General features: G+C 34.9%; 1 protein-coding gene across 7 annotated transcripts in view; it reads right to left on the bottom strand.

Annotated features, from left to right (window-relative positions):
* The window catches only part of BCAS3 (BCAS3 microtubule associated cell migration factor), a 593075-nt gene that overhangs the window by 310726 nt on the left and 256852 nt on the right, over nucleotides 1-25497 (bottom strand). For 4 of the 7 annotated variants that reach the window (XM_078064169.1, XM_078064164.1, XM_078064176.1 and 1 more), the window contains exons 16-17: nucleotides 15655-15805; nucleotides 3211-3255 (exon numbers count right to left, since the gene is read on the bottom strand). In XM_078064169.1, the coding sequence (XP_077920295.1) occupies nucleotides 3211-3255; nucleotides 15655-15805 (196 nt within the window). The remainder of the gene's footprint in view (nucleotides 1-3210; nucleotides 3256-15654; nucleotides 15806-25497) is intronic. The other 3 variants (XM_078064175.1, XM_078064185.1, XM_078064184.1) reach the window with 1 other exon arrangement.

Genomic DNA, 25497 nt, shown 5'->3' with positions numbered 1-25497 from the left:
TCAACTTTATTTTTCTAAGAGAAGAACTAAGAGGGAAACTGAAAGTATTTTATTTTAAATAAAGATATTAATAATATACCTAAAATTATTCTATCACAAATTATTCTTAAAGACCTAACAGATTTATATGAACTTTACAAATAAGAAGATTCTCCTCTTTATATAAATCTTTTCTTTCAAAAATGAATTTATAATATTTTAAATATTCTCAAAAGAACAGATTAGTTTAAATGAACTATTTACATATAAACTGAATGGTCTCAGCACTAATTAAAACTTTAATTATAACTTGAAATGTAAGTTTTAATTCTTATTTAAGATTAACCTTATATAATACAAACACAGGTTATGAGCATGGGATATATTCAAATGGGCTACTTTTGTCTACACTATTATGTATATATTTTTTCTTTTGATAAGCAATTAAAAAATAACAGCAGTTCAAACATAATACTACATGTACATTGGGAGCTCAATAAATACTTATTACTTATTTGTAATACTGAAAGCAAAATCAATCTTAAAAAATTCACAATGGCTATTTCTCTTAAAATTTCTATATTAAAAAAGTATTATATGTGTGATTCTATTACAATATTTTAAACAGTCATTCAAACTCAAATATCCTGGAGGAGGCATAATCCCCAGAGTGTATAAAATGGCTAAAATGTCGAAGACGGTCTGAATAACTTTCCAACAAGCTTATTTTGTTATCAAAAGGAAAGACATTATTTTAAACTGACTCACTGCAACTGCATGAATTTAAACAAACTAGTTTATCAAAGAATGAAGAATTAGTAGAAATTGTGATCTACCAAAAGCAAAATCTTAGCTAAATACAAAGGTTGTAACTTGAAAGTAATAAAAAAAAATTGTATGAAATGTCCATTACATTTGAAGAGGAACTATAAAAATTTCATATTCTTCCAAAATACAAATATAACCCTGCAACTGGAAATACTATAAACATATTTATTTGGCATAATGTTTTATTTCACAAGGGTAAATAAAAACATTCTCAGGTTGAATGCTAAATATCATGGAAAAATAGCAAAAACTGTTCAAACAAAGAAGCTCTTATAAACAAGCTAGGAGAAGTTGTCAAATTTATATTCATTTTGCTGCCCTAATTTGAGGTTTCATTAAGATCTTAATGGGAAAAACATGCACCACGAGCAAAGGAACGTATTTTAAAGGAGGATCTTTTAGGCTGGTATAAGTGACTAAAAACGAGTTTCTTGTGAGCTGACGATGGCATCAAACAGACCACAAAGCAGTCTTCTAAAAGACAGGCAATGATTTAAAAGTCTACTATATTTCATATATCCCTTTCTTTAATCTGGCTCTTTTAATCTTGTTTCAACCTCAAATCATTTCTGGTTGACAAGTGCTTTTGCTTAAATTTGAGGAGCACATAAGCTGTTGAAGGAATGGAGTTTTCCGATTTAACATACAACATTTGTTACTCCATCTTTACTTCTATGCTAAAACTTCAATCTCTATTAACATACTAAAACTCTTTCCTTTGTACTCAGAGAATGAGAAATTTATCCTAAGATGGAATCTAATTCTAAGTTTAGTCTACAAAGAAATTTTGTCGTATGTTGAATCTGGCATTTAAAAACTGACTGCTCATCTAAGCCTCTAAGTAAGATCCACGTATCTTGTTTGTTTGGGGAAGAAATCTGGTTAACAAAAAGAATAAAGATTGACTTGCATGGAACTTTTCCTCATTTATACCCTGAATTTCTTTAGAATAGTTTCACAATCTGTGTCCTAATTTTGAGGCTAATTTCAAGGAGGAGGTTTTTATGATTGGTCGCCCTATTCTTATATGATAATGAAATTTTCAGATGTTCCTGTGGCAGATGACCACTGAAATTAGTTTGCATCAAATTATAGTGTACCTTCAAGAACTATTTCAGTTTCTTTTTGTCTAGAAGAAAAATGGTTGGAAGGTTTTTTTTCTAGGATAATGGGACAGTATGAACAATTCCCAGTAGCACTTATGAGAACTACACACACACATGTGCAGAACTCTTTTAAGTATTCTGACTACATTTATAAAATTGATATACTTTACATTCCCCCAAATTTCCTTTTGGCTCACTTAACTCTTAAAAGTAAAAAAAAAAAAAAAAAAAAGAAAGAAAGAAAGAAAAGATCTAATTTAAAGAAGCTTCTTTTCAAAAATGGTATTTTTCCCTTAAAAGAGTAATAGCAGAAGCATCTCATATTTACTGAGCTCTTACTATGTGCCAGGCACTGTTCTAAGCACTGTTCTAAGCACTATATTGTCAGTTCATTTCATGCTCACAATGAACCTACGCCGTAGGTGCTCCTGGTAACTCCATCTAATAGATAAGGAAACCAAGAAACAGAAAGGGTTTAGAAAATTACACAAGATCACATAGGGAGGGAGTGTGTGAACTGGGGTTTAGGACCTTGATGGTCTGATTCTGGAGACCTGACTCTTAGCCATATGTTAAACATACCAGCTCCTAAATACATTCTACTTCACATCTTTACATAAAAGTATTAAATATGCTCTATTTCTTTTCCACGACCATCATGTCTAAGACTGACAAAATTGTATTTTATGCATTGTAATATAAGAATTTACTAAATAAATAAGTTATGGTGAACAGGTGCCAATAACTCAAAATAATAAATTATTCAGGAGTTCTTATGTGAAACACAAATTTCCTCATCATGTAGATCTTTAAATACCTAAACTCTTCAAAACAGAACTAACTCTATTCCTTTGGTACCAAATAAAATGCAATAAAAATTTATAGGGTATTTTTAGTAGACCTTAAATATATTTATATTTCAAAATAAATCATATCTTTGAATGTTCAGCACAATGTGTAGGGAGCTTCTCTCACTATCGTACTCAAAGCTTTAAATTTGGGTGTTAGCCTTGTCTTACACGCTAGCATTATGAGAGAATCCTTCTAACTTCTTATTTTTAAATATTAATCTGTGATTTTTTTTTTACCTGACTCTTCAACAAATGAAGTGAAACCAAAAAACCTCCTCTTTTAAAGCTTAAATATCAACATTCATGTCCCATTCTACAAATTATTCAGTAATCTGGTGCATCTATCTGTGATCAGGCCATGCAACTGAAAACAAAAGTACAAAACAGAGTTACTTTCTGAGAGTACAGCAAATGAATTAGGCATGCGGGACTGAACTGGGACTCACCATGGAGCTTTTATGGAAAAACACCCCGCTCCAAACAGATAAGGCCTTCATGGAAAAGGGGGGAAAATGCACAAAAAATTAGAGGAAAACTCATTTCACATTAACAAATACATGTATATCATACTGTTATAGAGTATGGATAAAATAACTGAAAAAATAAGTAATCATTTGCAATTCTACTGTAGATACTAACAAGTCTGATATAACCAATAAACAGAATGACGTGAAATAACAAGTCCCTTAATTTTCATAGGATTAGCAATTTCAAATGGTCTATTTCTCCCCCTTTTCTGGAGTCCCCCTGTAGGGTTTCTAAAGTAAAATAAAATAAACTTCACTTCAGAGGCCCTTAAAACAAAGTACAGGTTAAATGGAATAATCAGATGGAGAAAAGAGTGGGATCAGTAGCAACAGATGTGTGGTTGTAGGACACAAAATGTTTAAAATCAGCTAGAGAGAACACAATAAAAAGTTTGATAAGCATTATTCGCTCTTCATCGGTTGCAGCCTCAGAGCCACGGAGAGAAAGCAAGTCTTTTCCAAGCTACTTATGTAAAGTATGTTGAACTGTGTATTGCTGGCCAAAGGAATAAACACTAAATAAAAGTAGTATGATTTATTTCCATGTAGTGTTGCATTCCCAAAAGTCAGCATTTCTCTTAATAGTGATAGAGGTTGGCTTCTTCCACCTGGCCTGCTTTGGGCTAGGTTGGAATACCAGAAATGACAGCCACAATTGCTTATTTTAAATATAACTGGGGATGCAAAGTCAGACTTCATGGTACACATATTTCTTATTAATATTCTGTTCACAGCCATTTCAGACATGCTATGCATACTTGCACACAAAGAAGATGGGCTGATTTAATTGTATCCAAAACCAAATGTTGCTGTAGCATCTGACATGTGGAAGTGAGACACAGATTGAGAAGGAAAGCACACTGGCAAAACCTGGATATTTTCTTCTTCAACTTTGGAGCTAAAAACACCTTAAAAATAAAAATTCCTGCTAAATGATTAGCATTCGTCTGCCAGTGGATTGAGTTTCACAAACGGAAACTTGGGTAAAAGGTTTTCACAACACTGAGCACAATTCTGAGGATTGATGCATAGAAGAAACAAAGCAGGGAACAGAGAGGGAAGAGATACCAATTAGAGAAGAGTGAGTTGGAAGAACTGAGATACTGAAGAAAAAAGAAAAGAAACTTCAGGAATGGTGTCAATGCAAAGCAAAGAAATCTCTCTTGTAGTTAATACGACCACAACCAAAGATAGGACGTCGTTATCCACGTTGAAACAGTGGATGTTCAAACTTTTTTAATCATGACCCAGAGAAATACATTTTAAGGTGCAAGCTGGTGTATACATGAATATACATAAATTGAAACAATAATTTAATGAATATGGCTTTTGTCTGTCATCAACTTTACTATTTTCTATTTCAATGTATTATAAACATTAATGCGGGGATTTTGTTACAATGAAGATCATGCATACTCTGGCGGGGTAGGTCTGAGCAGGGCCTGAGATTCTGTATTTCTAAGAAGCTCCTATCTCATGCTAAAGCTGCTTGTTTGCAGAACCAATAGCAAAACTGCATTTCATTTTATTCTATTTCATTAATGAAAAAAAAGTCACAATCCCCTTATCTAATTTCATGATTCACAAATTATACTGGAAACAAAGTGTTACTGGGAGCTCATGCTGCACTCTGACGAACACTGATTTAAATAACTGAGACCACTCAAAGACCCCAATCTCAATAACACTGTAATGCCATGCAGAAAGGATCAGAAAATGGAAGCTTCCGTATGTTTTCATATGCCCACAAATGTTTCTGAAATGAAGAGGTTATTGTTGCCATACAGTACCCAACTTCCTTTAAGTTTCTTCATTAGGCAGGGCACACAAAATAGTCAAACAGTTCAAATGATTCTGACACAGGCGCTGACCATCTGGAACATCTAGACATGAGTGGCTCTTCAGTGTATATTATGTCAACACTGAACAGTCTCCCATCTCATTCCGAATATCAGACTACAGCTAATTTGTTGTAAAACATTTGAAAGTTTTATCTTCATCCTTTATGCCTTAAAAGGCTTCTCTACCGACCCCCCAAACCAACCAAACAAAAATGAAACAAAACCTTAAAGTTCCTACATTTCAAAAGACCAGCTGATGTTCCCTACCTACAGAGCCAGTAAATACCCTTTTCTAGGTTAAGGTTTCCTTATGTCTCAAAAGGAAACATGCATTTGCCAAACAAATTAAACACAAGCTTAAAAAAAAAATAATAAAATCTCCTAGATCTTCCCTTCTAGGCAATGGCAGTTTGTGTTATCAACGAAAGATTTAAACAGCCATTTCCTTCCCCACAATCCTAAAATGCACGGTTAACTCTCCAGACACTGTAGTAAACAGGCCTGTACTAAGCAGCCTTGTCCGATTTAAAGACAATACAGTTCTCACTGTTCACAACGAAACCCAATGGTGTGAGTTAAAAGTAACCCTTCTTCAATCAAATAAGGATCAACTGGCTAACACAGCTCAAGGAGAAAACAGAGGGCTGGGAGAAACTGAATGAGGACCCGCTTTAGTATAGGCTTGGCATGTTCCCAATCTCCACTTACCCACTTCTTAGCCACCCCTACAAACTGGACCTCTGCCACATCCATGTAAAAGAAGAGCCCCAAACTCCAAAGAAGTAGAGTGACTGACGTAATTACGGACTCTGTATGGGCAGTGTCAGCTGTTCTTTTGAAATGTGCCTGCTTCATCTTTCCTCAGTAGCAAAAGAATGAAAATATAAAGTCACAAAGGACAGGCCCATGATCCAGCTGTCTTCACCTATGACTTCCTTTCCCTCTTTAAAATCCCACAGTTGTAGTTTTATATGAGGGTAGTTAGAAGGAGGAAGACGGTATGTGAGTGGGGGTGTATGTTGAATTAAAATGGTCTGTATTAACATATGCAACTCCAATTAGATGTTTGGATATTAAGAATTTCTGTGTTTTCTAAGCACTATTAAGTTTCAGCAGGTTTAACAAGCCTGCCACACAAAACCTATTCACTCTGCCACAATTATATCCTTTTTGAGCTGAATTCTGATTGAAAAACATCAGGACTGGCCAAGAGATTAAAAATCCAGAAATATTTTTTATAGACTTATTTATAGCGCAACGTGAAACGACTTGACCATTAGTTCTCAACGGATTTCTTCTGGAGATTCTCAGAAGACAAGAAGGAATTGTGTTTTATATCATAACAGTAATGCCATGTAAGTTTTTAAATGCTGATTCATTTTGTTGAATGCCACATAATACCACAAAAGCTTTGCTCTTACTAGCTGAAAGGAAAGCAAACGTGAAGATTTTTTAAATGCAAGGGAAAAGTAAAACTTGATTTGATTTTGAACGCACTGAAGTCTTCTATAACCTGACCCTAGTGCTAAAAGGTATAAATGATTAGGTTCAATCATCTTTAGAGTTAAAATTCTATGAACATACTCTGAAAGTCCTATTTTTCAACTGATCATGTCTTATGAGAATTCAGGTATTATCACATAACAGACATCAGAATGAGCCCATATTTACTATGAACAACTATATACCAACAAACTGGACAATCTAGATGAAAAGGAAAAAATGCTTAGAAATACAACTTACCAAGACTGAATAACAAAGAAATAGAAAATCTAAATAGACCAATTATTAGTATGGATATTGAATCAGTAATCAAAAATCCCCCAATGAAGAAAAGCTAAGGACGAGATGGCTTCACTGGCTTCACTGGCAAATTTTACCAAACTTTTAAAGAATTAACACCAATCCTTAAACTCTTCCAAAAAATCAGAGGATGGAACACTCCCAAACTCATTTTGTGAGGCCAGCATAATCCTGATACCAAAACCAGAAAATGACACCACTAGAAAAGAAAACTACAGGCCAGTATCCCTAATGAATATAAGATGGAAAAATTCTCAAGAAAGCACTAGCAAACCAAATTCAGCAGCACATTAGAAAGGATCATTCACAATGCTCAAGTGAGATTCATCCTGGGGATCCAAGGATGGCTCAACATAACACAAATCAATCAATATGATACATCACATTAGTAGAATGAAAAAAAAATCATCTGATCATCTAATTGACACAGGAGAAGCATTTGACAAAATTCAACATCCATTCATGATTAAAAACTCGTAACAAACTAGGCACAATTAAGGAACATATCTCAACATACTAAAGGCAAGCATAGCTAACATCATACTCAATGGAGAAAGGTTGAAAGCTTTTCCTCTAAGATCAGGAACAAGACAATGCCACCCACTCTTACCACTCTTTTTCAATATAGTAATGGAAGTCCTAGCTAGAGCAATCAGGGAAGAAAAGGAAATAAAATGTATCGGAGTTGGAAAGAAAAGAAGTAAAACTGTCTCTGTTTGCAGATGACATAACTTTATAGAAAATCCTAAAGACTCAACCAAAAAACTGTTAGATCTAATCCATGAATTCAGTAAGTTACAGGATATAAAATTAACATACAAAAATCAGTAGTGTTTCTATACACTAACAACAAATTTTCTGAAAAAGAAACAAGGGAATCAATCCCATTTACAATAGCATCAAAAACAATAAAACACTTAGGAATAAATATAACTAACAAGATGAAAGATCTCTACTCTGAAAACTGTAAGACACTGATGAATGAAATCAAAGAACAACACAAATAAATGGAAAGGGATCCTGTGGTCGTGGATTTTAAGAATTAATGTTAAAATGTCAATACTACCAAAAGCTATCTATAGATTTGATGCAATCCCTATCAAGATTCCCCAGGCATTTTTTACAGAAGTAGAAAAAAACTTCCCTAAAATTTATATGGAATCACAAAAGACCCCAAATAGCCAAAGAAATCCTAAAAAGAACAAAAGCAAGAGGCATTGTATTTCCTGATTTCAAGTTATACTATAAAGCTATAGTCATCAAAACAGTATGGAGTTGGCATAAAAACAAATAGACCAATGGAACAGAATCATGAGCATACATGGTCCGCTAATATTTGACAAGGGAACCAAGAATACTCAATGGAAAAAAAGACAGTCTCTTCAATAAATGGTACTGGGATAACTGGATAGTCACATGTAACAAATGAAACTGGACCCATACCTTACACCACTCACAAAAATTAACTCAAGATGGATCAAAGACTTAAATGTAAGACCTAAAACCATGAAACTCCTAGAAGGAAACACAGGAACAAAAGTTCCTTGACATGAGTCTTAGTAATAATTTTTAAAATATGACACCTAAAGTACAAGCAACAAAATTAAAAATGAATTTAAAAGCTTCTGCACGGCAAAAGAAACCATCAACAAAGTGAAAAGACAACCTACAGAATGGGAAAAAATATTTGCAAATCATCTACCTGATGGGGGCTAATATCTAAAATATATAAAGAACACATGCACTCAATGGCAAAAAACAACCCAATCTAAAAATGGGCAAATGACTTGAATAAACATTTTCCCAAATAACACATACAAAAGGCCAACAGGTTCATGAAAAGGTGCTTAACATCAGTAGTGATTAGGGAAATGCAAATTAAAAGCACAATGAGTTACCACCTCATCTCTGTTAGCATGGCCATCATCAAAAAGACAAGAGATAACAATGCTGCCATGGATATGGAGAAAAGGGAACCCTTGCACATGGCTGGTGGGACTATAAATTGGTGCAGTTGCTATGGAAAACAGTAGGGAGGATCCTCAAAAAACTAAAAATAGAACTACCCTATGATCCAGCAATTCCACTTCTGGGAATATACCCAAAGGAAATAAAAACACGAACACAAAAAGATATGCACCCCCATGTTCATAACATTATTTACCAAAGCCAGGACATGGAAACAACCTGAGTGTCCACTGATGGACAATGGATAAAAATGTTGTGATTTACACACACACACACACACACACACACACGCATGCAGTGGAATATTATCCAGCCATAAAAAAAATGAAGAAATCCGACCACTTGAAACAACATGGAGAGATCTTGAAGGCAATATGCTACGTGAAATACGTCAAAGAAAGACAAATACTATATGATCTCATTTATATGTGGAATCTTAAACAAACAAACTCATAGAAAAAGAGATCACACTTGTGGTTATCAGATGCACAGGGTGGGAGAAGGGGGAATTAGAGGAAGGTGTCAAAAGGTACACACTTCCAGTTATACAATAAATAAGTACTAGAGATGTGATATACAACATGATGACTACAGCTAACCCTGCTGTATGACATATAGGAAAGCTGCAAAGAGAGTAAACCCTAAGAGTTCTCATCACAAGGAAAAAGTACTTTTCCTTTTTCTTTTCTTCTTTTTCTTCTTACTGTATCCGTAGAAGATGGATGTTAGCTGAACTATTGTGCTAATCATTCCCCAACATATGCAAACCAAACCATCACGCTACACACCTTAAACTTATACAGCAATATCTGTCAATTATTTCTCAATAAAACTGAAAAGGGAATAAGCCCATATAAATATTAAATGTACTAAACACCAAAAAAATAGAGAAAATGCTATACAACACTATGTGTAAAATTGTAAAGTAAAACCGTATTCTCTGCCAATATATTCTAGGAAATTTAATGACTCTGCTACATTCTGTGGACCCCATAAGTAGCTACTGAAATGGACACACAAGTCCCACATGCATATGAGCAATTTAGTCCTTGTGTCATTTTTTCAAGTGTTACTTTTAAATTTTCATTCATCTAATTTTAATCACTCCCTACTAAAGAGACCTATAGCCTGCGGGCTCTCAAATTAGTGATCTGTAGGGAAAATTGAAGCTGAAACAGCCACACTACCTAATTTGAGAAATTCTCAACATGCAAATTTAAATTACAAACTCAAGATTTTCATTAGAAAAACATTAGATAATGTTCAAATTCTGCCAGATGTTGCAGAAAAGAGACTAGAGTAGCATAGACTGTCAAATTTCTGTAGAAAGTCACATCTGCTGCTTTTTAATAGTAGACTTCATTCAAAAACCACAAAATCCACAGATTTATGGTGAAGTGGAACAAACATACGCAAGTAAACATATGCAAACCATAGGTGGACTTTAAGTACTCTACTGATGGAGTTTAAAAATTGTAAACTCAAACTATGATGACTATATTATACATGCAGATCTATCCATATCCATTCTAATGAAAATACACTGTCCATTATTTTATATCTGGGACCAAAGATTTATAGCTTAGCTATCCAAAACTAACACCTATACAAGACAGGGCTGGGAAGTGGAGAATTACGATCTACTACTGTATCCAGCGAGTCTTTCTCCAAATCTTTCCCATTTAATTCTTGGAGCTCCCACTATAAAGTTTGGGGCTCAGGCCAAACTGTGTAGATAAGCCAAGGTAGACCTAACTGAATCAGAAGAAGAAGGAATAGACCTTTCTTCAAGGCCTACTATATGCTGATGTCATCTACTGACTTAGCAAGCTCTATGGCAAATTTGGTCTACAAATTTCAAGTAGATATAATCAAATAAATGCTATGAAATGTTTCCATTTCTAAATAAGAACAATCATCTATGTTTTCCTAATGAAGCTCTTGTTCAGCACTGGCCTAGGACAGTGAGTGAGGCTTAGAAATTAGGTAGTTAGGCCTGGCAGGAACTCATACAATGTAAAGCTGAAAGATCACAATCCATACATATAAACTTGTATTCTTCAGATGAAGAAGCTTACCTAGGACACAGTGGTTAATTGGTAGCAGAACCAAATGAGAAGTTAGGGCATCACGTTCCTAAGTCAATAACTTTCCCCTGCATGACCTATTTCTACAGAGTTGGTCCCAAGGTTCCTAACACCCACTTCAAATTGCTCCCAAAGAAATGAATAAATCTAAAGATGGGGAGAGAGAAAAGGAACAGAAGCTGCTCCATTTAAGAAAAAGGAAACTTATGAAAGACAAAAAAATCATCTCATGTTTACTTCACTAAAAATGGTCAGTTAGTTAAGAGCAAGGAAGTGACTTCATTACCAATGTCTGCATTTTTCATTCCCATGAAATTACTCTGATCTCTTTTTGAAATGTACTGCTCTCTGTTTGTGCCTAAAAAATGAGGTATATATATTAATAACTTTAGGTTTACTGTACATAAAATTAAGCATACTGATGAAAAATTACCTACTTAGTAAAATTTTATATAGGAAGCATTCAAAAAAAATTTTATCACTTACTTGATTCATTAACTCAACCAAACACCTATCAAATGCTGCTTAATAAATCCCTACTATAAATACTTAACACTCCAAAATAATGAGCAATTCCTTAGCACCCAGTTTCACTTTACTAGATGAGACCTATTCTTATTTACATTTCATAAAAACATGATGGAGGTCTTTCCAATCCTCCAATCTTAGACTGGAAGAAACTGGACTCTGTTTGAATGAGTGATTGTTGGACCAAATGATTTCTAGCACTCCTTTTGCCTTCATCAATGTATACTGTAGTCAGGTTCAGCAACAGCTGCTGCCAAAATAGGCCTTATTTCCTCCAAGTGCTGCTTCAAGGTACAGAACATGAAGGTGTAAATACATCTGTCTTTTGCCATTTGTAGTTCTACTGGCCTTGTGCATGTCTTGGAGTAAGACAGATGGTCCCTGACACTGCACAGGCTTCCAGGGATATATATTTCCAAAAATAAGAAGGCAGATGTGAAATATGGTAAGCACACGTTTTATTCCCTCAAGGTTTGAACTGAGGCTTCTATCTCAATTTGAATATTTAAATATAGGATCCTAGGCAATCCTTAGAAATCTCTGTGCTAGAAATACAACTTTTTATGCATATTTTGCCTTTATGCCAAATATCTAGGACACGGAATAAATAAATGCTGATCTATCTGAGGTAGGTATATAATTTTATTGGATACATTATCAGGTATATTGGAAGTAGTCACAGAACTTACATGGCTATAAATGAGTCACAGCTCTGTGTTCTATTTCTACATAATCCATGTTAAATACTTACTGTTAATTTTATTTTTAAAATGTTAGCAAAGGCATGGCATAGAAGCAAAGTTAGAGTAAACTGGAATTTCCAGAACAAAAAGAGACCTGGAAAATGAAAAGCCCATTTGCTCATCACTCTGGTGACCTTAATATGGCAATCAAAATTCTCAGTAAATACAATACAATTTAATGGAAATAATGCAAATTAGCTAACTGCAGATTTAGAATTGGTCATAGTAAAAAAAATTTAAATAAAAATGAAACAAATATAGCCTTTAAAATCTAATGGGATGAAATCTAATGACATGAAATGTATGGGATTTGGTTCAAATCTCAGCATATATCAAAAACAGAAATTAAGGGAATATGTTTTGTTCTCATACAACAAATACTACTTTTGGTAAGGCAAAATACATGTATTTCCATGAAAATGCTCAATTTTAAGATAATAAAAACCACAAATTGTATTCCGAAAATGCTATGACCAAATGTTGGGGTGACTCAGAGTCAAAGAATTATAAGGAAAGTCCCCTATAGCAATTTCTGGTTATAATCAACAAACTCTTCAGAAGGTGGCTTAGGGGTATGAAGTCTTGTAATCTAGCAGCAGCCAACTATAAGTTACAAACACTATTATCAAAGTGTTTATAGGTCACTGTGATCTGTGTTAATAGGAAGCAAGAGAAAGAATAGAGGGAGGAATGGGAAAAAAAGAATTGTAGGGAGGGAGGGGAAAAACAGCAGGTGGGGCAATTTGTGTGAGCGAAAGCCTCTGGCACAAGGACTGACAACAACTACATAAAAAAAACGAATAGTGAGTTTTAGAATCTCTTTTTCTGATAACTACCCTACAGTTATAGAAGAGAATACCCTTGTCTCTAGAATTTATATGTTGAAATTTGTAGGAATAAGGGGTTACTAAGTCTACAAATTCCTTTGAAACAACTTAAGAAAAATATGGGGTGTGTGTGTGTGTTGTGTGTGTTGTGTGTGTGTGTGTTGTGTGTGTCGTGTGCCTGCACACACGTGGGCAGAATGAGCAAGTGTGAACGATAAGGTAAATAAGTTAGACTGTTAACATTTGGGAAATCTGGATATACAGGAATTCCTTTTACTGGCCTTGTAGCTCTTTTTGTAAACCTGAATCTATGTGAACGTTTTAAAAATTACAAACCAGGTATTCACTGTGGGACAAATGTTATTCTCTTTAAACACTTCAATACAGGACATGCTAAAAAGAATTCAAAAACTCAGCAAAAATAAAATGGTCTGAGAATTGAGATAAGAAGCCAAGTCAACAACGTGATATGTGTATCTTGAACTAATATTAATTTCAAAGTACGTAGCTCAAATTCACATAATTTATTAATCATTAATAAATAATTACTAAATTGTCTATAAGGGGGCATAATATACATACTCTAGGAATTGAGGAATTTTGACTTTTTAAAAAGAAAAGGAAACAGAATTTATCTAAGTTCATAAAGTATGGCAGCGGAAGGAGACACCAGATGATTAATAGTTTCTGCCCATCTAAGGGCAGAGAGAGAGAGTAGCAAGAGAGTGTGAAAGAGTAAGTGAGAGACTATCTTTTTATTGTGGAAAATTTCAAATATATACAAAAGTAGACTTAGTTTCCACTCCTCCCCACAACTATATTGAATTAAATTCTAACATCATAGGATTTCATACATAGAACCTCAGTCACTATTTATATATATAGAAAAGCTTATTCGAAAAAGAGAGCTAATTCTTTGCATTATAAAAACAGCATAGCTCTTAAGTTTTAAAAACAACAAACACCAGAAACAAAGCTAGAATTAAATTCAAGAAGAACAATTTTGAGTATTCTTTCACTGAGATTCAGGAAACACACATAAAAACTCGTAAGTACTTTGCAGAATTGTATAATGCTCAGTTGAATCAAGAAAGCACAATTACATACTGACTTCTATGAGTAAAAAAATATGACTCAAGATTTATCGAATTTTTATTTGATTCTACATCCCAAAAAGTAACATCATACAAAGAAAAAATGAGCTAATTGTAAATATAAGTTAATAACCTCTTTCTTATTCATAGATACTCCTACTTATTTTAAAATAAAGAAACTAAGAGGAAAGGGAAGTCAAAATTCTATTTAAATCACTGAACATAAAGAGTTAAAAAGCTGAAATCAATTAAAAGAAAGGAATATAGGCCAAATGATCTATATCATAACATGTCCGATTTGGGGCCTAGGAATGCTCTATTTTTCCTTCACCCCACCCCTAACATGCCACAAACTCAATTTTATTTCTGCATTCAGCAATAAGATCATTTTGTATACAAATACTACTCCACGACGTAGAGTGTCCATTTCTGTGCCATGGTGAAATCTGGAGCTCAAAAGACTTACCCCTGAGAATGAGTATTTCTTCTCACAAAAGTGACTTCTACAAACACTTTACCACCCAGCACAAAAATATTAAGACCTTTTGATATAGCAGCCAAATAATTTACTCTATTCCTTTTGTTGGAAAGACCTTGAAGACTATTTGAAGCTAGGACTGGGTTTTCTCTGGACTACCTGAATACAGAATTTAAGACAGTTGTTTCATTTCGAATTAGGCTAAACCTCAGGACTGCTTACTGATGAAATAGGTAATTTGCCGGTACACATATATATTTTATGGTACAAAATGGAATTTCAGAGTCATCACATGATTGATCATCTAATGATATCTTAGATTTAACACTTTATTTTCAGGAACCCAAAGCAGGGATAATTAAAAAAATTTTTTAAATAGCTAAAATAAGCACAGACACATCAAGTGAGTCATCAAATGTCTTTGAGGATGCTAATGACCAATCGTGAGTAAAGCCCAAATCTTAGGACTCTGGCTTTTGAAAACTACCCATAACATCACATTGTCCTGACACCAATGACAGATCGTTATATGTAAATTATACCACAATACAGGCGATTTTTTAACTATTAGAAACACGGTTGTCATCTGAAGTTCTTTCCTTAGTATTTGGGCCAGTTAAAATTTGGGAGTCATTATAAATCCAGATTTATAATGGATTTTGTCCACAAAAGCAAGAAACTGACACTGTACTTTCAGAGAAAGCCATAAGGCAGCAAGTGTAAGACTGAGAAGATGGGTCTGGTTTTGATTAGCCAATACTAATTTTCACAACTTGTCACTGCTTTGTTTTTGCTATGGATATATATATACATGGTTGTATTCAAGTATGTTTGTGCATGTTCTATACTTTGTACTTAATCTGCTGCCATGAAGTTTCATGTGGGCTGGAAATGAGGAGCTAATTAAACCACCCAAAGGAAATGTACGTTTCATTTTTATGTATCCAATCCTCTGAAACAGCTATTTTAAAAAGTATCAAGCCTAAGGCCTTACCCTGTTCGTTTGGTGATGGTCCCCAATGTCATTGGCTGCTTGATTTGCGCAAGAGGCATCAGTACCATCAAGCTGGGGAGAGGAGAGAGCCGGGGGTTGCCAGGGTTGTTGTTGGCAAAATTATTGTAGGAGTCTTGGCTGTTTAGTTTCCCTACAAAGAGAAAAACAAAGAAAAGCATCAGCAAGGGACATCTCCTTCTCTGATGGAGTTTGCACTCACCCCACTAAATCATTTAAGAAAATTATCAAAGGCAGAATTGATTTGAAAAGAATCATGGTTATATGGATGGGAAAAAAAAACACAGGATACTGATAACACCAAGTGTGACTTGATTATGAACAGAGACTGTGGGAGGAATGGAGGATACAGAATTGGATAGATGTTAAATGGTTATACAAATAATTAGTATAAAATTTAATTATAATTTTATGGTGTTATGAAGAAATATAGGATAGCGAAAGAAAATAAAACAGGAAGATGTAAAGTAGTCTAGAGGAGGCATGGAGCATTTCTCTGAACAAGCTTGAGAGTAAGTGGGTAGAATATTCCAGCACAGCAGCCTGTGAAGGCTGGGAGGGTGAAAGAAATCATGAGAGGAGTTTCCAAAGACAGTAGCATGAGAGACACCGGATGAGACTAACAAAAGTCATAGGCAAAAACATCACCTTCTTCCCAATATCTACCGCTCCCCACCATAAAATTTAAAAACATCAAATCAGGGCGCCTGGGTGGCTCAGTAGGTTAAGCGGCTGCCTTCAGCTGAGGTCATGATCCCAGGGTTCTAGGATCAAGTCCCACATGGGGCTCCCTACTCAGCAGGGAGTCTTCTTCTCTTTCTGCCTCTGCCTCTCCTCCCTGCTCATGCTCTCTCTCTCTCAAATAAAATCTTTAAAAAAAAAAATAAAAACATCAAATCAACATTTCCTTTTATTTTATGTGGGCCATTAATATAAAAAAATAACAAGAGTCATTATGGCTCACTAACAACTAGGAAAAACAAACTCATCTGTGAAATAAAATCTGATCCGCAGAGGGAATAATTACTCTCAGCTCACCAGGAAGCCAAACTCCTCCTATGTACTTATCTTTTCTCCCTCTCCATGGTTTTATATTTTCCAGACTATCCTATAAATGAAATCACAGAATATGGAGCTTATTGGGTCCAGCTACTTTTACTTGCCAATAAGCATCTGAGATTCATCCACTCTATATTTTCCCAAAAGTATCAATAGATCTTTCCTTTTTATTCTTGAGTATAATCCTATTATATGGAACAACTTCAGTTTGTTTATCTAGTCACTGGTAAAAGGACATTTGTTTCCAGCTTTGGCTATTATGAATAAGGGTGCTATAAACATTTATGTACAGGTTTTGTATGAATATAAATTTCCTTTTTGGATAAATCATCTAGGAATGGAATTGCTGGTCATAGTAAATGAATGTTTGCAGAGACATCATGATTGTATGTTTTAAGGTTGTAAGAAAATGCCAGTTTGACAAAGTAGCTGAACCATTTCACATTCTCACCAGTGAAGTATGATAATTCCAGATCTTCCAAATTCTCACCAGCATTTGGTATTGTTACTCTTTTTATTTTAGCTATTCTGGCTTTTATTTGGATTTCTCTAATGCACAATAATGTTTAACACTTTTTCTGTTCATGCATTTATTTGTCATCCATATTTCTTTTTTGATAAAGTGCTCAAATCTTTTGCCCATTTTAAAAACTGGGTCACTGGGTGTTATACACAAGCAATGAATCATGGAACACTACACCAAAAACTAATGATGTACCGTATGGTGACTAACATAACATAATAAAAAAAAAACTGGGTCAATATTTTTTGCTGAGATATAATTCATATGTTGTGAAAGTCACTCTTCTAAAGTGTACAATTCTGTGTTTAGTATATTCTACAGAGTAGCACAACCATGACCACTATCTAATTTCAGAACATTTTCATCACCCAAAAAGAAAGTCCATACCCATTAGCAATCACTCCTCCTTTGGCCCACCCCTCAGCCTTTGACAATCAGAATCTTCTTTCTGTTTCTATGGATTTGCCTATTCTGGATACTTCATAAATAGACTCATACAATGTGGCCTTTTGTGACTGCTTCTTTCACTTAGTATCTCTTCAAGGTTCATCCATGTTGTGCCATAGATCAGTAGTTCATTCTTTTTTTATAACCAAATAGCATTCCATTGCATGGATATACCACATTTTATTTATCCATTTATCAGTTGATGAATATTTGAGTTGCTTTCACTTTTAGGCTATTATGATTAATGTATCTATGAACATAATTAAGTGCACAGGTTTTTATGAAGACATGTGCTTTCAGTTTTCTTAGGTATATACACCTAGGAATGGAATTGTTAGGTCTATGTTTAACATTGTGAGGAACTGCCACCCTGCGGTTGCACCAATGTATGAGGGCTCCAACTTCACATCTTCAACAGTACTTGCTATTGTCTCTTATTTTAGCCATCCTAGTGGGTATGAAGTGGTGTCTCATTGTGGTTTTGATTTGCATTTCCCTAATTACTAAGGATGTTAAGCATCTTTCTACGTGCATTTCAGTAATTTGTGGATCTTCCTTGGAGAAACGTCTAACCCAAAACATGTGCCCATTTAAAAACTGGATCGTCTTTTTATTGTTCAGTCATAAGCGTTAATCATATTCTCTGGATGCAAGTTCCTTGTCATATATATGATTTACAAATATTTTTCTCCCATTCCATGTGTTTTCTTCTCACTTTCTTCATGGTGTGCTTTGAAGCATAAAAGTTTTTAATTTTCATGGAGTCTACTGTGTTTTTTCTTTAGTTGCTTTTGCTTTTGTTCTCAGATCTAAGAAATCAATGCTGAATGCAGGGACACAAAGATTTATGGCTATGTCTTCTTCTAAGAGTTTTATATTTTCAGCTCTGATATTTAGGTCTCTGATCCATTTTGAATTAATTGTTATAAATGGTGTGAGGTAGGGGTTCAACATCATTTTTTGGAATGTTGGATATCTACTTCTTCCAGCACCATCTGTAGAAAAGACTATCCTTTCCCACCTCAATGGATTGTCCTGGCACCCTTGTCAAAAATCAAATGGCTACAAATATAAGGAATTATTTACAGATCTTACTCTCACATTTTAAAAGTTCTTTATATATTCTGGATATAAGCCTTTTGGAAGATATACAATTTTCAAATATTTTCTATCACCCTGTAACTTGTCTTCTCATTCTCTTACAGATCTTTCAACAAGCAAAAGATTTTTTTCCCGATAAAGTCCACTTCATGAATTTGTTTTTTATATGTGGTGTTGAACTGATGAATTATTTGCCTAACCCCAAGTCAAAAAATTCTATCTAAAAACTTTTAAGTTTTATATTTTACATTTATATATATATGATTTATATTATATGATAGTTAATTTTCTGTAAGGTATGAGATGTGATTTTTTATGTAACAATGAAATGAAATGAAACAAATGAAAGCAAATAAAACAAAAATCTCCAAAGCTTAAGTGAAGTTTATCACAACTTTACAAGTTGGGGTTTAGGATTGTTTTTCTGTTTATTTTTTAATCAGTGCCCTCAAAATATTACTGGTAATGTCTATTATTCCAATATTATGATACCTGAAGCCTGAGGCAAGGCAGATTCCATGATCTCTGTAATTCTTTCTACTTAACTGATATGTGGGCCAAATGACAAATTTTGAGCTAAATTTTGTTGAGCTGAAGTGTTAGGCCAATTTGTAGTGCTTTCCTGACACAAATAGAAACCACATATAGTCACTGGGAAAAAAAAAAGAGAGAGACCAGCGTATCAAAAGGGAACATACTATATTCTGGAGTGGAAGCACCCACTTGGACTTTTGTTATTTCTGTATTATTTGGTGTCACCACCTTGTGGCCTACAGCTACAAAATTCAAGTAAATTACAAATCTCACAGAGAGTAGGGTATGAAATATAAAGGCAGAAATTGTTATTACATTGTCAAAGTCCTCTTCAAATACAAGCCACACGGAATTAGAAATTTTAGGTCATTTTGTTTGTTTTTCTGAATTTCCATGTTTTGAATCCTGGGAATTAGGTTTCTAAACAACGTATAACTTCTAAAATAGACAGTACACAAATATCTGCCCAAATACACACAGAACTCACTGCAGATGATACTTTAATTTTCAAAACTCTGAGAACCCCTGTTCAGTCACCTTTTTCCAAGGAAGAATAATGATTGTGAAGCAGCTTTGTAACAGTAAATAATGGTTGTTCAGAGGGACTAAAGATAGAAAAAGAATAGAGAAAAATCATATTGAATTTCTTTTTTTTTTAAAAATAGCCAGTGGTTTGATGCCCTTCTTTAATGGGCCATTATATCCAACAAAACTTGCTGTTTCCACCTATACCTTGTCATTATCTGCAAAAATGCCAGCTAGGATTTTGATTGGGATTGCAACAAGTCTGCAGATCAGCTGAGGAACCACTGCCATGTTAACAGTATTAAGTCTTCCAAGCCAAGAACATGAGCTGTCTTTTCATTTATGTAGGTAGTCTTTCATTTCTTTGCACATTGTTTTATAGATTTCCGGGTACAAGTTTTATACGTCTTTGGTTAAATTTACTCCTATTTTTTCGATGCGACTTGTAAAAAGACTTTTCTTAATTGCACTTTTCAGATTGTTCATGGCCAATGTAGAGAAATACAATCAATTTTTGTACATTGATCTTGTATCCTAAACCTTGCTGAACCTGCTTATATCAGTTTTGTTTTTGTTTTTGTTTTTTTTTGTGGATTCCTTAGGATTTTCTATATACATGATCATGTCATCCCCAGAGAAGAAAGTTTTGCTTCTTCCTTTCCAGTCCAGATGACTTCTATTTCTTTTATTGCCTAAAAGCCCTGGTTACAACTGCCAGTACAATATTGAACAGGAATGGCAAGAGTAGACTATGATTCATTTTGAGTTAATTTTTGTATATGGACTGAGGTACGAGTTGAGGTTCATTGCTTTGAAATTGGACATCCACTTGTTTCATCACCATTAAAAAGATGGTCCTTTCTCCATTGAATTGCCTTTTCATCTTTGTCAAAAATCAACTGACCATGTTTACATGGATCTAATTCTAGATTTTGTTCCATTGATCCATGTGTCTATCCTTTCACCAATACCACATTTTCTTTATTACCGTAGCTCTATAGTGATTCTTAGTAATTCATGCACTTACACAGAAACTTCATAGAAAAATTTCCACACTTTTCATGTTATAAAAATGACTCCAGTGTTTATAATTCAACAACTCTTCCATACAGAAAACACCTGATTAACCCAATGTTATTTTCAAATCATTGTTCTTGACTTCTTATAAAAGTTACCTGCCCTGGTTCTGTGGTTAACAATAAATATGGTATTTTATAAATAACAGCAACAGTAAACACACACTTTTTTTTTTTTTTTACTAATTTGAATTAAGGAGACAAATTTATATTAAAAAAAAAAATACCCCCCAAAAGATCCTAATGAATATCTTATTTCTAAATGACATCCTGAAATACATTCATTTTTTTCTCTTTTTTAAGTTTTTATTTAACTTCCCATTGGTTAACATAAAATGTAATATTAGTTTCAGGTGTACAATATAGTGATTCAGTACTTCCACACATCACCCAGGGCTCATTACAAGTGCCCTCCTTAATACCCATCACCTATTTAACCATCCCCCCCCCCTTCCCTCCCTCTGGTAACCATCAGTTTATTCTCTACAGTTAAAAGTCTGTTCCTTAGGGGTGCCTGGGTGGCTCAGTCGTTAAGCGTCTGCCTTCACCTCAGGTCATGATCCCAGGGTCCTGGGATCAAGACCCGCATCGGGCTCCCTGCTCAGCGGGAAGCCTGCTTCTCCCTCTCCCACTCCCCCTGCTTGTGTTCCCTCTCTCGCTGTGTCTCTCTCTGTCAAATAAATAAATAAAATCTTTAAAAAAAAAAAAAAAGTCTGTTTCTTAGTTTGCCTCTTTCTCTCTTTTCCCTTTGCTCATTTGTTTTGTTTCTTAAATTCCACATGAGTGAAATCGTAAGATATTTGTCTTTCTCTGACTTATTTTGTTTAGCATAAAACTCTCTAGCGCCATGCATGTGGCTGCAAAGACAAGACTGCATTCTTTTTTTTTTTTAAGATTTTATTTATTTATTTGACAGAGAGAGACACAGCGAGAGAGGGAACACAAGCAGGCGGAGTGGGAGAGGGAGAAGCAGGCTTCCCGCCGAGCAGGGAGCCCGATGCGGGGCTTGATCCCAGGACCCTGGGATCATGACCTGAGCCGAAGGCAGACACTTAACGACTGAGCCACCCAGGCGCCCAAGGACTGCATTCTTTTTATGGCTGAGTAATATTCCATTGTATATATATCACATCTTTTTTTATTATTTTTTTTATTATGTTCAGTTAGCCAGCATATTAGTTTTTGATGTAGTGTTCAATGATTCATCTTCTTTATGCATTCATCAATTGATGGACACTTGGGCTGTCTCCATAATTTGGCTATTGCAGATAATGCTGCTATAAACATCAGGGTGCATATATCCCTTTGAATTAGTATTTTTGTATTCTTTGGGTAAATACCTAGTAATGTGATTACTGGATTGTAGGGTGGTTCTATTTTTAACTTTCTGAGAAACCTCCATACTGTTTTCCAGAGTGGCTGCACCAGTTTGCATTCCCACCAACAGTGCAAGAAGATTCCCCTTTCTCCACATCCTCAACAATACTTGTTGTCTCTTGTATTGATTTTAACCACTCTAACAAGTGTGAAGTGATATCTCATTGTAGTTCTCATTTGTATTCCCTGATGATAAGTGATGTTGAGCATCACTTAGAAAAATGTCTATTCATGTCTTCGGGCCATTTTTAAATTGGATTATTTGATTTTGGGGTGCTGAGTTTTGTAAGTTCTTTATAGATTTTGGATACTAACCCTTTATCTGATATGTCATTTGCAAATATCTTCTCCCATTCTGTATGTTGCCTTTTAGTTTTGCTGACTGTTTCTTTTGCTGTGCAGAAGCTTTTTATTTTGAGATAGTTCTAATAGTTCATTTTTGCTTTTGCTTCCCTCACCTCAGGAGACCTACTTAGAAGTTGCTATGGCTGATGTCAAAGAAGTTACTGCCTGTGTTCTCTGAAAGACATTCACTTTTAAAACAGCATGGATTCAGTATAGAGGGGGAACTACCACACTATAGGAAACGGTAACTTCAGAGGTAGTAGAAAGGTAAGAAGCTCTTTTTAAAAAAATCATTACAAGATGAAAGTATCTTCAGAGTTAGCATAATGGCTTAACCAAGTATGACTTGTTTGGGGGAACACAAATCTATGGAATAATCAAGTTAAACACTTGATATCTCTTCAGCAAAATAAGATAAGAAATGCACACAAGTACTTATCTCTCTCTCCCCAATTTCCAAATCAGAATTCACATTAAAGTTAACTGAAGTGACCCCACCCTACTCTAGGGATAATAAAAGGCAACAATCAGAATGTACATAAGATGCTTTAAGCCATTTAATAAATTACACAATAATATCTACACTCACACAACACAGAACCTTATAGGTAATATGAAAAGTGGAATTCCATTACAGTATTTGATATTTATAGAGGAATAACAGAAAAATGTTTTTATAGTTAAATCATTCAAAGTGATTTGTTATGACACTCTTTAAACCAGTATAGATGTAAATAGATGCAAAATTCAGCATTAGTCAACTACAGTAATACTAATCTGAATCTGAAATCAGACTGTAGCACTAAAATGTCACAAGCTAATGAAATTCAAGGACTGTTTATAACACACACATTTCACAACTAGTAGTCAAATATTTGTTGAGTAACTTAGCCCAAGATTACATGCTGTGAAGACTTGCATTCCTTGTTATCACGAAGCTTATAGTCTAATATGCATGAAACAGGAATAATTTAAATGCCAACTGCCTAGTACTAAAAGATAAGTACGAGTGGGATCAACTATTTGGAGAAGAGATCAGGGAGCAGATGGGACATAACCTAGGCTTTGAAAGATGCACAAAATATGGATACTAGTAGAAGAGAAGAAATATTCTGAGCATGAAGGATAACATAAATAGCAGAGAGTGTTAAGGGATGCCACATTTGTGAGCAATAGTAAGGAATCTCTAACTAGAGGAGAAGATTATAATGGAAAGCAGTAGGAAGATAAAATGATTTGGTTTTTTTTTTTTTTAAAGATTTTATTTATTTGAGAGAGAGTGAGAGAGAGATCACAAGCAGGGGAGGGTGGGTAGAGGGAGAAGCAGGCTCCCCACTGAGCAGGGAGTCCGATGCAGGACTCGATCCCAGGACCCCAGGATCATGACCTGAGTCGAAGGCAGACGATTAACTGACTGAGCCACCCAGGCGCCCAAAATGATTTCAGTTTTAAAAGAACTTTTTAATTGAGCCAGAAGAGCAGGAACTTAGGTAAATTCTTTAGCAAGGAAACAGTACAGATTTTGAGATCACTGAACTTTATGGATAGGATGAGCAGCCTAGAAAAATGAAGTGATTCACTGAGAAGCTCCAAATCTTGTGATTTAGTTAGCCATAACTTAAAACCCTTCACTGGCCCACCAGGATGAAGTGCAACCTCCAAAGAACATTACAAGGTGCTTCAGACCTATCCCTCTCAGTCCCCTACTGTATTGGGTCAAGCAACACCCAAGTTTGCGGTCATTTACTCTCGCTGTCTGTGTTTATGATGTAGCCTCCAACACCCAGCCCATCTGAAAGAGTAAAGTAAATTGGGTAGATTTATGTTCACATAGGGTATCATCTGTCTTATATTTTATTGGACATGGCAAGCAATTTATAAAAATAGCTTTAATGAAAGAATAAATGGATTAACAAAACTCTCAAGGGTGACAAGGTTCAGGAAGGTGAACTCAGAGAGAGCTTACTAACTCTGGTAATCTTCAGTAGGGTCATTTCAGCCAAAAGGTGGGAAAGTCAGGTGGAAAGGGATAAGTAAAGGAAATGTTGATAGGAGATGATCAAGGGAATGGATATAGAACACAGATTTAAGAACTTTGGGGGCTGAAATGAAGACATTCTTTTGATGTCTGTAGACATCAAGATGAGATAGTGTACCAAACACAGGTTTCATCAATATTCATGCTTTCACTTGACATTTTTTGAGCCTTATCAGTATGAGGCCCTGTTCTAGTCCTGGATGAGTAAGTCCAAGGGCCTCCTAAAGAGTTCATAACATAATGAGACAGAAAGTATATAAGCAAAAAATTTACAACGGGAAAAACATGGTAACAAAGATATTTGCAAAATGTTTCACGAACAAAAAAAAAAGAGACATTTTCATTGTTGTTTTAAAGGGACAAGTTAGAAGATAGGTATACAAATTTTAAGCACAGAGGAAGAAACCTGTATCTTTATACCGTTGCTTTTCAAGTAGAAAATAAAGGATAAGATGAAAGACGTGTGAACATCAGCGGTTAGTAAAATGAGGGAACTGGCTTAGACAAGAAATATCATTAGCTGACACGTAAGGGATCTACATGTAAAAAAATATAGATTAAAGATACCAAATTTAAAAATGAAAGTTCATACTCAATAAATTAAACACACAAAAATTATGACCCTAGGGGCACCTGGGTGGTTGTCAGTTAAGTGTCTGCCTTCAGCTCAGGTCATGATCCCAGGGTTCTGGGATCGAGTCCTGCCTGGTCAGCACGGAGCCTGCCCCCCCACTTCCCTGCTCCCCCTGCTTGTGAGTTTGCTCTCTCTTTCTAATAAATAAAATCTTTAATAAAAAAAT

This window comes from Halichoerus grypus, chromosome 2, assembly GCF_964656455.1.
Source record: "Halichoerus grypus chromosome 2, mHalGry1.hap1.1, whole genome shotgun sequence".
NCBI lineage: Eukaryota > Metazoa > Chordata > Mammalia > Carnivora > Phocidae > Halichoerus > Halichoerus grypus.
The sequence above is the reverse complement of the archived record's forward strand: the minus strand, read 5'-3'. Positions and strand labels throughout refer to the sequence as shown.